At 36.9% G+C, this 14,709-nt stretch overlaps 2 protein-coding genes across 2 annotated transcripts; both read left to right on the top strand.

Moving 5' to 3' along the window:
- Positions 1–8,016: 8,016 nt before the first annotated feature.
- Positions 8,017–9,081, top strand: LOC113352782. Its single transcript, XM_026596558.1, has one exon. It carries the CDS (start codon positions 8,017–8,019, stop codon positions 9,079–9,081), a length of 1,065 nt encoding a protein of 354 aa, XP_026452343.1.
- Positions 9,082–9,267: 186 nt separating this feature from the next.
- On the top strand, positions 9,268–10,637 carry LOC113352781. Its single transcript, XM_026596557.1, has 2 exons — positions 9,268–9,456; positions 9,681–10,637. Exons 1-2 carry the CDS (start codon positions 9,268–9,270, stop codon positions 10,635–10,637), a joined length of 1,146 nt encoding a protein of 381 aa, XP_026452342.1.
- Positions 10,638–14,709: the final 4,072 nt, after the last annotated feature.

Here is a 14,709-nt window from a genome sequence, read left to right as displayed (position 1 = left end):
AGTGTCTGTCTAAGGAAGTCCTTAAAACAGACAAGATGAACTTGTATATTGAAGAAATCAAAGTTCGTGTGCTTTAATTCAAGCATAAGAGGAAGACGAATGATTACTAAGATGCTTCTTAGAAGATATTCCTCTGTGACCGAAGCCTGTGGCCATCATTGCAGAAACTCAATTGACTATGTGAGTCTAAAGTAAATGAGCAATGACAAAGTCTAGACATACTCGAAGAAGGCTAATTCGGTAAGACAACTATACTCTTTAATGAAGTAATTTTAGTTGATTCGTGAAGTCAAAAAGAGGTCTCAGTAGACATGTAAAGTCAAAAGAGAACCTCACAGACTTAGGGAAGTCAACAGAAAAATTAGTGGTCCTTTGACGAAAGGATTTTCTAAAGAGATAGTTCGTAATTATACATCGAGAGGGAATGGGACTTAAGCTCATATAAAATAAACTTGCCATGAAGGATACTCAACCTTGCTGACTGGAGATCCCAAGATCAAGGTTTCGAATGAGACAACTAATTTATGGTAGGTAAAGGTAAACACTATCAGAGGATTATATTCTCTCTGTCCCTTCCCTATGGTGTAGATGTGATAGTGTGACTGCATGTGAAGGGTGACTTTAATAAGTCTTAATGAGTTCCATAGTTTCAATTTAAGATTGAAGTGGGGTGTAGTAGTGAACACTCTTAATGGAACTCACCTATCTGAATGAGGAAGTGGGTCGCTTTCTATGAGAATATGAGCTGATTCTCTAGAGCATTCTGAGAAACAAGACGTCCAGGGCCAAAATGGACACAACGGCGGAGCTTGGCAGCAACCGTGGAGATATCATGTGTGGTTGTTATCGCGAGTTACACCAAATGTTAGACAGTTCAAGACCTAATGGACACTGGCTAATAAGTAGTTCAGGTAACCTCTCACTAAGCAAAGGTTCAAGACCTTATGGACACCTATGCCTATTCATGATATTTCTTGTTTTCCGTGTTTTAACGTATTTTTATTCATGTGGGGGATTGTTGGAAAAAATACAGTTTTATGTGAATAAAAATTACTAATAAAAAGGTTTTTTCAAAAATAAAAACACCTTCCAAATTTTATCGGGTTAGGGTTTTATATATATGAAGAATTTTTCTTTTATTGAAAAAATATATAGTAAAAAACCTCTCTTTTATCCCCTAGGGTTTTTAGTACTTCTTCTTCGTTTTTTCGATGTTTGATACGAAGGTTTTAAGTGCTAACGATTCGTGAGTTTTCCGCTGCCAAGTTCTAGAAGGACAAGTTTGAATGTGCTATTCAAGCTTGTTAAGATTGTTGTATCTTGGAGGCAGATGTACCCGTAGGGCTATAGCATCATCTTTTTAGAGTGTAGCCGGGCATTCTTGTCTTAAGGACAGTATGTTGAACATGCGCCTCAATCTACCATTACCGGTTTTCTTGTTTCCATGGTGTTTAGCAGGATATTCAAGACATTAACAGTTGACTAAGGAGAAAACACGAAAATCAGATAAGTGCCTCTTATATTATTTAGTTGTTTGATTAATTTTTAATTGTTATTCTCCAACATGTATGCTGAGGCTCGAAATCAGCGATACTTGATTAGAGAGGATTTTGAAAACACAACAAATTTTGATATAAACTTCCTAGCCCAGAATTTCACTCTGGTTAGTAGAAATGATGTAATATGGGCTGTACAACTATCTACTTTTTGCAAGAAGTATGAAATTAAAAACAACTGGGTAGACTATAACCTAACAGCTTTATCTAATTATCTAAACATTCATGATGCTGTAATGAATGCTCAAAACCCCAGTTATGGGATTACAGAGCAGAATTTTTCAATGTACTGAGGGATTCCTCTTTTATAAAAATAAATAAATAAAAGGTGTATCCTTGGAACAAATTACAAGCATTTGGGGTCAGTTTGTATCATAACTTTTCCGTGTTGGGGGTTTTCTTGCCCTAGTTTGGTTGTTCTGTTTTTGTTCTTAACACCACTCTGTAGCCTCTTGGAATGTATCTTTGCTGCTTACCCCTGGTAAGTTAGCTTTATCTATTATAATTTGCTATGCCGATGAAAAAAAATGGATATTTTGATTTTGGGTCACAATAAAGTGATAAGAGTTGCTAGTTGCGATTGGGTCATGAAAATAATTTAATTAGAGTTTGAGTAACAAGATCGTCGTTGACCGTGTTGAGAGTTAAAAAATTATTTATTTTTAAAATTGGTGTTTATTAATTTAACGCGGTGAAACACCGGCTAATAATTTACTGAAGCATATCTAGAAACCAGACCGACCAAACCTTTTTTTCACGGTCAAAACACACTCCATCTCTCTCTTTATTCTGTAATATCTTTCACGAGCCATAGCTTCTCCATTCCCCGTAAATTTGTTTTCTCAAATATGTTTTGTTCATGATTTATGAGGAGCTGCCATGATAATCAGTTAGGGTTTTTATGTATAACGGAATTAGATTAGTACTAGAATCACATAGTTTTCCCTTGTTTTCCCCTAAAAATAATATGTAGATGTTGTTCAGTAAAAAGCTGGATAATTATGCTCAAGTGATTTGGATATCTACTCCAATGACGAGCATAAGATGTTGGAGTATACTGAATACACATATGAGCAAACTGAGAGTAGTGCATGAGCTGAAGAAAATAAGAGTTGAATTTAGAAGGCTTCCAATAGTATGGTTCTTAATTACAGATTGTAGTATCTAATTTTCTTGTAACATTCAGTTTTATTTTATTCTTGCAATCATGGAAATAGAAGTTTGATTGTTATAATTTCACCTGAATCACTAGCTAGCGTAATACGCCATGAACAAAGTAAGCAAAAAAAAAAAAAAAAAAATCACTGCCTATCATTTTTTATTTTATTAGTTTAACAATCCTGAAGTCCAAGCAAAGGTGCAGAAGAAGATTTATGCATCATCTTTTTAACAGCAAATTGCTGCCTAAATGAGAACTAGATTACACGCAGCAAACTAAACTAGAGTACTTGCAATTAACCAGGGGTATAGAATATTGCACCTCAAGGTAGTACATCGGTTTCAGAATATTCTAGGTTCGATAGATATCTCCATATACCCCAACCAGAGTGACAAATTTGTTCTTACACTCCATTGCACCACGTACATTCGATTGTCACAGTACTTGGACCACTTCTATCAGCTAGTTTGCACTTTTTTTAATAGAAAACAAAAAGCCATGAAGAAATAAATGTCACCAGCATAATGTGACTAGCAAGCAGTGTACATATGATCCTATTATAAATGACTCTGACAGTATGGATTTTTGGCAATAGTTTATTCTTTTACCTTCTTCTCGTGTGACGAATTTCTTATATTCACAACAAGTTACATATATGGACTATCGCGGTGTTTGTAGGCTTAATTTTGAAGCTGTCATTTATTATTAATATTATGGAAAGAGGGTGATGAGAGAGAAAACGCAAGAGTTAGGAACTCAATGGCAGACAGTTACGGGCAAACGCAATCGGAAATCAGAGGGTGGGGGTCGTGGTACGATACTCCAAGAAGGGAAAACTCTTTAAGATGTTTGATTCAAGCAAAATCTTATGAGATACGGAGAGGCTCTAAAGCATCAACCAATATCATCACTATCAGAGAGTCATACAAAGGAAAAAATTGGATCAATTCCTTCACTTGTGAAGGAGGTCTGTGGTTGATCGGAAAACTCCATGAAATCATTCAAAGTGAGTTCAATCAGGGGGAATGGACATTCTCTCAGAAAGCTGAATGGTTTCCTTTAGTAAGAGATGATGACAAAGCAGGGGAATTTTTGAAACTATCCATTCCAGATGTGAAGGGGTTTCTCCACCATTCCTTCTTCCCAATGGGTCGTAACAAGCAAGGTTGGAGAGAATTATGTAAAACTCTAGAAATATGCTGCAATTATAATGACAGAGATATAGATAAATCCAGCAAAAACCCAGAAGTGAGTTTCATTAGTGTCTCCGATTTCTCAAACTGTTGGAAGAAACCACTTCAAATGGTTACTCCATCACTTAAAGAAGTTTCTGTTAATGACCCCAACATCAATTACTTGGGCAATTGGAATTTTGCAATAAAGTTGAAAACGAACACATTGAATGTAGATTGGTCAGAGATTGGTGATTGGTTGCAGTCACATCTCCGGATGAAAACAACCTTTAAATTATGGCCTCTGTCGTCAAATGAAGGGGTTATTTTTGTTTCGTCACTTTTGGAGCGAGTTATAAAATTTGGTTTCATCATAAAATTTGGTGAAACCCCAAAGAATTTGATGAAACCAAATTTTGATTTCATCGTAAAATTTGATGAAATCAATTTTGAAATTTGGAGTTTTTGTATCAATTTTTAAAAATTTGGGGTTTTTGTATCAATTTTGTTTAAAATGGAGTTTTAATGGATCCAACATTTGAGTGGGGTTTTTGTACCACAAATTTGGTCACCTTGAGTTTTTATCATTAGTTTTGTATGGAAAAAGAAGAACTTATTGCTCATGGTAAACTTCAAATATATGGAATGGAAGTTCTTCTTCTTTCTTGGAATTCTGATCTACAGGTTAGTCCTCGAGCAAAATTATCAAATGTTTGGATAGTTGTCACGGGGATTCCGCAACAGCTTTGAGATTTAAATCTCTATACCAATATTGGAGCTGCTTGTGGAGGTTTGCTTGCCGTAAGCCATGAAACTAGATCTGGTGAAGTAATTTCCGAGATCAGATTGAAAGTGCAAGGACCGGTCAACTTGGAGGCTTGGACCTTGGGTATAACCATCAGAGATTCATGGATTCAGGCAAATATTGCTCCTGCTTATAAACAAGTTGAGCATTCCTTGGGGATTCACCGGAGTTTGGTTTTTGAATCAATTTCCCTTCCGGCAAATCTGGGTTTTCGAATCAATTTCCCTTCAGGACGGTTTTAAGGTTGCTCCGGAAGCTAGAAGCTAGTAACCCAAGAGCAGTGGAGAGAAATCTGCGACCAAAACCAACTTTCTCTGTATTTTCTTTTACCACTCTCAATATCAATACCACCCAGTAATACCACTCATCTTTTCATGAATCCAGCCTCTAGAAACTCCGGCGTCCAAGGACGGGGCATCGGTGCTGTTCTTTCCCTTTGAGTCTGAGTCTTTTGGGAGTGTGCTGATTGACTCCCTCCGGAGACTAAGGGTGGGTCGGGTATCGATCTTTCCCCTTAGGTACGTGGGTACTTGGTACGTGGGATTCATGGTGGTAAAACTTCATTCTTCTAATGGAGTGTTTGATCTGTGGTAAGGCTTAGGAATGACAACATCTTATGCACAGGTGGGTGATAAGAATTTTGAAGTATATATGTTTTGGAAAGAGTTGAAACCCAAAGTAACCATTATAGAGATATCAAATGGGTATACAAATTCTTGTATTATACCGTTCGAGGGAGCGGTATGGCTGATCATTACAATCAGGGGAGCGAAATCTAGAGGTAATAGCACTATCAAGCCGTATCAATGGAGATTGCTTTTAGGCCATGGATCTGCTCTACTATTGATTGAGAGAAGTAATAGCAGGGGGAAGTATATTTCTGTTCATTGGTTTACAGGTAATAGTCGTGAAAAGGTTCATCACCTGGTGATTCCGGAAGGTCATAGACTGGAAGGATGGATAAATTTCATAAGTCTGATGCAAATAGGTATTAACAAACATGAGTAATTTCATCGTCGAGGAGCAACAAACAACAAAATTGAATCTTTGAAGCTTAATAATGGATGGCCAGATCTGCAGAGAAAGAATCCTCATGAGGGGAATATCAAAGGAGTAGGTGGGAATACTTCATATTTAACTGTTGCAACAAGAGAAGGTCGTCAAATCTCGTATGAAGGTAGAGAGAGAACTTTTGATCATTGGGATGAAGTTATCATTTGTACCGTGGAGCCAATACCATTAGATTGGAGGATGGTTGAAGATCAAATTCAGGCGACTTTCCATTTTCAAGAACACATTAAAATCAGTACTTTTTCTTAGAATATGGGTGTATTGTTCATTAAATCAGTTAAAGATCATGACTTGCTGATAAATCAAAAATTCATTGCTTTCTTAAGTGCTGGAATCAAGTTCTCTCGTTGGTGGCCATCAGTTAATGCTATCAATTCCTCCATTAATGTCCAAAAGGTATGGATATCTCTGTTAGGAGTACCATTTCATTTATGGTCCAAAAATACAGTGGAAGTAATTCTCAATAAATATGTTTCGATCATTGAGATTGACTTTAATGAGCTTGGAGGAATTAAGGTTCTTATTAATTGCAAGAGCAGTATCAATGATTTGCCACACACTGTGCCATTGAATGATGAGGGATTGATTTTCACGGTGGGTATTGCCGTACTTGATTTGATGCCGGGATACCGCTCTGGTAATGAGGAAGATAAGGGCAAACAAGTAATTGATAAGAAAGCTGTTTTGAGTAAAGAAAGTGCCTATAGTACATCATCCCACGTGGGAAAGGAAGAGTCTGACAGAGGAAATAAGGTTTTCATCCGACTATTCAAAGAAATCAAAGAGGACAAGATGATGTGATTACTCAAGGTATCACAGACAAGAGACAGGGGAACCAGCTAAGAATTCGGTCACATGTGTACTATGAGAAGAAAAAGGCTAGGAAAAAGAGAAATAGACTGAAAAAGAGAGATAAGATGAGGGAAAACATGAAGAGTCAAGATGGAGATGTGGGCAGCAACACAACCACACAAATGGTGAATATTGGAGCAGTTAATGAGTTGACAAATAATACGAAGGGGTTAAAAAAACATTGGGTTATTATAACTGACCGCAGAGAAACTTCGACTGAAAAAATCCAAGTTCAGGAAACACAAAATAAATACAAAGACCCGTTACTAGTAGAAGACCAGGACGAACTTGGCATGGTGCGACATATCTTTGAGCTAGGACCTAGTTACTCGTATAATGTGGTCATCCCTTTGGTGGATCAGCTTAGGCATGGGGAATTTTTTGGTCCAACTCAAATAGGTAATACCAACTTGATGCCATCTCCGTCTTCTAGGTTTTCTGTTTCCTTCTTTTCTTTACCTATTATATTGACGATCAATTATCCATTGGGTGATAGAGAGTTCAAGGATTGTTCTGATAAAGAGTTACCATCAAATTTTATCGACAATTTACATGTTTCCACTGAGACACCATCCATCCAGCAATGCGGTTAGAACATTTTTCGGATGCTGCTGTCGAGGGGTTGAGTAATAGAGAAGAAGAAGAATCAAATAGTGAGAAGGATGAAGATTTTGAAATAGATAACACCGAAGATATGTGTAGGGAGAACCCCCAGTTCAATCAAATTGTTCTTGTCACCAAACCTTTTGAAGTTTGTGAGGCAATTCCCATCAACTTTAAGAGTCCAATTAAAACGGAATTTGAAGATCAACCTTTTGAAGAACAATACTGGTGGTCGGGAGAAGTTGAGGAAAACTATGGCATCCTGGAAGTTGGAATATTGAAAGACACAAATGACGAAGAAGAAAAGAACTTAAATAAACAAAAATTGCTGAAGGGGAAGGAAGACCAATTGAAGACTGAGAAAGAAAAGTTACGTCAGGCAGTAACAAATGTGGGGGTTCTTATGGGTTTACCTCTTGGGGGGATGGAGAGCATGGTAGAGGAGAGTATCGTGGGTTCGTTAGTAGTGGCTATGGAGAGGGGGAAAGCTAGAATTTTGAAATCTAAAAAGGTTGCTCAATGTGGAATAACAGATGACTCTCTTATTGGAGTTCAACATATGTTGGAAGAACCTAATGTATAGACACAGGTGGTAGAAGATAGCAGTGAAGGGGAGAAGACTGAAGTGAGTGAAGAGGAGAGTGAAGACCCATTTGAAGTCGAGAGCCCGAGCATAATTAGAGAAGGACTGAGTCGTCTCAACCGAGAAAAATGTAGAATTCAAATCTTTTTACGGGGCACAATTCCTGAAGGTTCGAAGGAGGATAGGAGAAGAAGGGCAAAGGCTAATTGGTTCCAATGATAGATAAAACAAATTCGTGGAACGTACATGGTCTAGGGGACAAAGATAAAAGAATAGTCATCAAATCAGTACTTTTGAAATGGAATCCTGATGTGGTATTACTTCAAGAAACAAAACTCCAAGATTTTTCTGTTCAGCTCAGAAGAGAGGTTTGGTGCCACCCTGATGTAGATTATTGTTACATACCTTCTAGGGGAACTAAGGGTGGGATTAGTATATTATGGAGGAAGGATAAAATCGATCTCATCGACAAACTGGAAGAAATTCATTCTTTATCTTGTATGTTCAGGTCGAAGACGTCACATTTGGAGTTCTACATATCAAATATATATGCCCCAAATGACAGGAAAGACAGGAGAACACTATGGAGGGAACTAAGAGAGGTCATGGGGATATGGAGTATTCCTGGATTCTTAGGAGGGGATTGGAATGTTACAAAATCAATTGAAGATAGAAATAGAGATCGAGGAGTTAGTCGGGTTATGCGAGATTTCATAAGTTTCATCACCAACCATGATCTGGTGGACTTGCCCCTTAGTGGTGCTAAGTACACTTGGTCTAACTTTCGAGAAAACCCATATTGCAGTAAAATTGATAGATTTCTGCTAAATTCATTATGGGAAGCCATGTTCCCGTATACTATTCAGAGTGCAAAGCCGAGGCCTGTGTCAGATCATACTCCATTATTGTTGTCGACAACTATGGTAAATACAGGTGCAAGACCGTTCAAATTTGAAATTATATGGTTGGAAAGTGCTAAATTGAAAGATAAGATGCAAGTATGGTGGAGTAACCTCACTTTTAATGGGAACCTTGGATATGTGTTCCGTAAGAAACTGATGGCAATCAAGGAATACCTTAAAGTTTGGAATAAAGAGTGCTTTGGAAAGGTATGCAAGAATATGGATGAGCTACTTGTACAGATACAAGAGACGGATATCGTTGATGAGGTAGGTGTAGCAACTCTCGAAGAGTGTATTAATAGGGTTAATCTTAAAAAGGACTATATCAAATGGGAAAACATGGAGCACAAAAGGATTAAAAACAAGACAAAAGGATAGTGGATTGAAGAAGGTGATAGGAACGCGGGTTTCCTTCATAGAATTGTAAATGGGAGGAGAAGAGCCAAAAATATTTCTTGTTTGAGAATAGATGGGGACTTAACAGAAGATCGAAATATTATTGGGGAGAAATTACTAGAGTTTTACACTGATTTGTACACAGAGGATGAGGTGAATAGGCCATTCATGGAGGATATACATTTTGAAAAAATAAGTGATGAACAGAGGGAGGAAATGGAAACACAAATCACTGAAGCAGAAGTCGTGGTGGCTATTAAACAGATGGAAACTAATAGAGCTCCGGGGACTGACGGCTTCCCTATCGAGTTCTACACTCACTTCTGGGCTACTACAAAAGATGACTTGATGAGCATGGTTCGTTTTTCGATGATAATGGCTTCATGGATTGGATAAAAAATAATACTTTTATCACTCTCATTCCTAAAAGAGATAATGTATAATTGGTGAGGGACTACAGGCCAATCAGCTTGATCAACACCTGCTACAAGATTATCTCGCACGTTCTCTCTTCTAGGCTCAAAAAGGTACTTCCTCATCTTATTTCGAATACACAAACTGCATTTTTGCAACAAAGACAGATCATAGACAGTATTTTATTAGCGAATGAATTCATCGATTCTAAAGTGAGGGATGGATCGAACGGATGGTTGTTCAAATTGGATGTCGAGAAGGCATATGACAAAGTAAACTGGGGTTTCTTGGACACTATCATGAGCAAAATGGGAATGGGTCAGAAATGGAGAAGATGGATCAAGACTTTAATATCGACAACTCACTTCTCTATTTTCCTCAATGGCACGCCTGGGAATCAATGCAACAGTTTTAGGGGGTTGCCACAGGGAGACCCTCTCTCTCCTTTTCTTTTTATACTGTTCATGGAGGGACTTTGCAAGATGGTCCAAAAATTAGAGGTCAATGGGTTATATAAAGGATTCACAGTCAAGGCCAATGGTACACAACTATCACATCTTTTGTTTGCGGACGACACAATCTTCTTCTCGAGTGATGATGCACAACAAATTCTCAATATTAGGGCTCTCCTAATTTGTTTTCAAATAAGCTCAGGACTTAGTGTCAATCCTATAAAGAGTTCCGCAATTAGGTTTGGAGAAACAATTTTCGATGATGTTGTTGAAAATAGCCTTCGATGCAATTTCGAGGAGTTACCTATTAAATATCTATGGATGCCAGCAGGAGCCCAGTATAGAAGCAAGAATATTTGGGATTCAGTTGTAGAGAGGATGGAAAAGAAACTTCGTGGGTGGCAGGGGATGTTCTTGTCATATGGCGGTAGATTAGTATTGATCAAAAGTGTTTTGAGCACACTTGCCATTTATCTCATGTCAGTTTATTCGATGCCGACGTCAGTCGAGAAGAAGATTAACAAGATAATGCGGAACTTTCTTTGGGGAAGGGATGCCACCAATAAGAAATATGATTTAGTCTCATGGGATAAGGTGTGCATGGACAAAGAATTTGGAGGACTAGGCATTCGAAAGCTGCAGATAATAAATGACGCTTTACTGTGCAAATGATGCTGGAGATTCACGACCGAAAAATATTCTCTGTGGCGAAACATAATTGCAGTAATGCATGGGCTCTCAAAAAATAAGTGGGATATAAAGAATATTAGGTCCTCATATGGTAAGTCGGTATGGAAGGGGATTAACAAGAGACTGCAAAAGTTCAAGGAGGGTATTAAATATTGCATTGGCAAAGGAGATTGGAATATGTTCTGGACAGACCATTGGATCAGCGAAAACACTCGTGACAAAGAGTTCCCTAATCTCTTCAGAGTGTCAAGGAAAAAAGACCATAACATCGACAAGTTCTACTCAGTTATTGACGACAACATCAATTGGAACTTAGACTTGAGAAGAAGACTCACTGACAGGGAGATTGTGGAAGCAGTTAGGCTAATAACCCTTTTAGAATCAGTTAATATCAATGATGCCGAGGATACAAGGGTCTGGAAACATTCAAAAGATGGCATTTTCACGGTTCAGTCTTGCTACAAAGCTTTGTCTAATAAAGAAAATTTGGCGTTTCCTCATACGGCTGTATGGAATAGTAATGTACCATCTAAAGTGACTTTTTTTAACTTGGTTGGTACACCACAATTCTGCCTCTCTGGACAATTTGTTTTGGTTGGGGTTGTTTTCCCCCTATTTTGGTGTATTCACTTGCGCACGACTTGTGTGCTTCTTAATACAATTCCTTTTGATCGATCAAAAAAAAAAATTAACATTATGCTTCAAAAAAAAAGCATTAACATTAAAGTCTTGTTTAATCAAGCACACTTATATAAGGGGTATTCACTTGTTTTGGTTGGGGTTGTTTTCCCCCTATTTTGGTGTATTCACTTGCGCACGACTTGTGTGCTTCTTAATACAATTCCTTTTGATCGATCAAAAAAAAAAATTAACATTATGCTTCAAAAAAAAAGCATTAACATTAAAGTCTTGTTGACATGGTTATATTCACATAATCCGTTGACATGGTTATATTCACATAATCCGTTGACATGGTTATGGTTTTTTTTACTGAACCCAAACGGCAAGGAATTTGAAACTAATTATTTGGTCACATGTTCTTCTTATAAGTCTCTACACTCCAACCAAAAATGAGAGCATTCCGAGATGTATACAACCGCCATCTACGATTTTGTGTATTAACCATTATTAAGGGTTGAAATTAAAATTTGTGGATGATGAAGTTTCGTATTTCGGAATAATCTCATTTTTGGTAGGAATGTAGAGTTTTATACGAGGAACATGCCACCAAAAAAATAACATCGAAATCATTGCCGGTTGGGCTCAGTAAAAAAAAATGGCACTAAGATGTGAAGATTATAGTGTACTCCAAGGCGTTCGAGTGAACTATAAAAAAGAAAGGAAATAGGAAGTATGACGGGGATTATGGTGGTGGACAAAGTTATTAGAACTACGAAGCTGATGATGGTGGTGGTTATAGCAACGGTGGTGGCTACAGTAGAAGATTGGGTGCATTTGCTGCTGTAGCCTTAATAATGGAGGCAGAAGTTTCAGTGTTAGTGGATTTTCAATTGAACTTCAAACTTCATTATTTTGGGGTAATTTGGGCTGGGCTTGAGATGTTTTGAAAGAACGATTTTTAGGGGACCATGATTTTTTTGGGGATCATGGTTTTATTTTGGGTAAAGACATCAGAAGTAAATCTAGGTCACCCCTAATCTAGATATTTATATTAATACCTAAATTACCCTCCTGATTAATTTTGGATGATAATTAGTTAGTGTTAATAATAGTTAGTGTAATAATTAATGAGATGATTAAGTTAAAGATAATTAGTGAGATTAAAAAATCAGATGTTTTTTTTAAAGAAGTAGAATTATTGAGAGAGTAAAGTTAGAGAAGATGAAGAAGGAAAACATGAAAAACGATGGATTTTACCAACCACAACCGAAGGAAGGGTATTTGGATACTCAGGTAGGCTTCAAACTTAGATAATGTTGGTTGAATTGCTCCAAACTTTCAAAAAAAATGAAATTTTTTATGTAGATTTGGGCCAGTTCGGTTACCATATGTCAAGAACATGTAACCGGACACACCTGAAAGTGTAGTTCGGTTAGTTTCCAAACAAACAGGTCACCGAACTCGCTCGTTAATGGAGGTTTTGGTCGCACAGTGTAATGTTCGGTTACCTAGGATAAAATGGTAGGTAACCGAACTTTGAACTTAACAATTTATTTGGGTACATCTTGTGTGTTCGGTCAGTTCGCAAACTTCAACGCAACCAAGTTCCCAACCGAAATGCAGGTTAAGTAACCTAGAGTTAGAAGTTCGGTTGGTTCGCAAACTTCAACATATTTTGCGAATCAACCGAACTGGGATTATATATGCATATATGCAATTAGACAAACGTTCGGTTACTACGAAATTTATTTCTTAGCGAATTACGTAGAGTTCGATTACGAAGTTTCAAAGATAGCGTTCGGTTACAAGGAAAACTTAACATTTTTGCGAACAAACCGAACTTGTGGACTTCTCATTATTTTCGTAAACTAAAATACGGTGATATCCTTATTTTGCGAATGAACCGAACTTATGTAATTGTGTTGTTCTAATACAAGGAGTTCGGTTAAAAGTATATTTTTGCGAATCAACCGAACTCTGAGTTCGGTTAAGAAAAAAATTAATTCTTGATAACCGAACTTTTCTCTGAAAAAACCCTCCATTAAACCTCTCCGCAACTTCCATTTTCAACTCATTTTAATGATTACTTCTCATTTATTCAACCAAAAACGAATGACAAGTAATGGGTTTGATAGAATTTCTTTGTTAATGTTTTAAATTAAGTTATATATATATATATATAGTGGTGGTTGGTGGTGGTGGTAATCAGAGGTGGTGGTGGTAATCGATGATTGGTGGTGGTGATAATGGGCTGTGGTGGTGGGTGGTGGTGGTAATCGGCGGTGGTGGGAGGAGGTGGTGGCGATATATATATAGGTAGTTATTGGGTTGATTTTAAATTAAATTAGGTTAAGAGTAGGTTAGTCATTTCAATGCTTTAGGACACCCCTTATAATTATAGAAAAGGTCGCCTAATAAAATCATGGTCCTCTCAAAAAATCCATGATACCCAAAAGATCGTTCTTTTTAAATGTGGATGACTATACCCCTGATTTTCCTGATCTTGGACTCCGGTTCACTTCTGTTAACCTCTTTTTTTTTCGTTTGTAATTTTTTTCTTTGTGTTGCATCTTTACCTCTTTTGAATTCAAACCTTTAAAAAGTGCGGACCAAAAATGAAAAAATGAAGAACGATAGATTAACTTCTGTTGAGCGATAGTAATTTGGGAAAGAGAATGAAAGAGAAATCCCCACACCTTGTTCAACCATGGAGTTAACTAGTTAATATATGGTTATGGTGTTTCCATTAGAACTAAAAATGAATTGTACGTGTTTGTTTTATTTTGAAGTGATTATTAATTTTTTCTTACTTATAACATGTAACATTTCTTAAATTTTTTACTTAAATAGATTAAAAAAGATCGGAAAATGGGTCATTTGTCCAAATATTTTTAAATCACGGTTTAAATGGACGAGTAAAAAATAGTTTGGGTGAAATGGCAAAAAAAAAATAGTAAGGATGAAACTGGATACATCCTGTGCAAATTAAAAATAAGAAAAAATATTTGAAAATGGGCACGATGAAACTGGTTACATCCTGCTTATTTTTACATTTTTTTCCATTTAAACAGTATCAAAATCTAACTGTCCATTTCACCCACAAATTGCTGATTTTGGTCTTTTTAACCAATTTTGTGAAAAAAGATCTAGGCATATGTACAACTTTCATTAAGGAAAATAATGCAGTGGAAGTATACACAACAAGGGTTACATGAATGATAAAGCTTTAGCGACGTAAATTATTTGATACATTTACTTACATTCAATTTGTCTATAGTCAAAAAATAAAAATAAAAAAATTGATTGATATAAAAAAGCGTTGATTCATCAATAGAGAGGGGTAAAAGTACAACCACCAAAAAAAGACGAAAGATTACTCTGTCCAGTTCCACTGACAAACTAGTAAACACAGAAGACCTAAATCACACATGTA

Source organism: Papaver somniferum, chromosome 2, assembly GCF_003573695.1.
Source record: "Papaver somniferum cultivar HN1 chromosome 2, ASM357369v1, whole genome shotgun sequence".
NCBI classification, from domain to species: Eukaryota; Viridiplantae; Streptophyta; class Magnoliopsida; order Ranunculales; family Papaveraceae; genus Papaver; species Papaver somniferum.
This window is presented reverse-complemented; position numbering and strand designations above follow the sequence as displayed.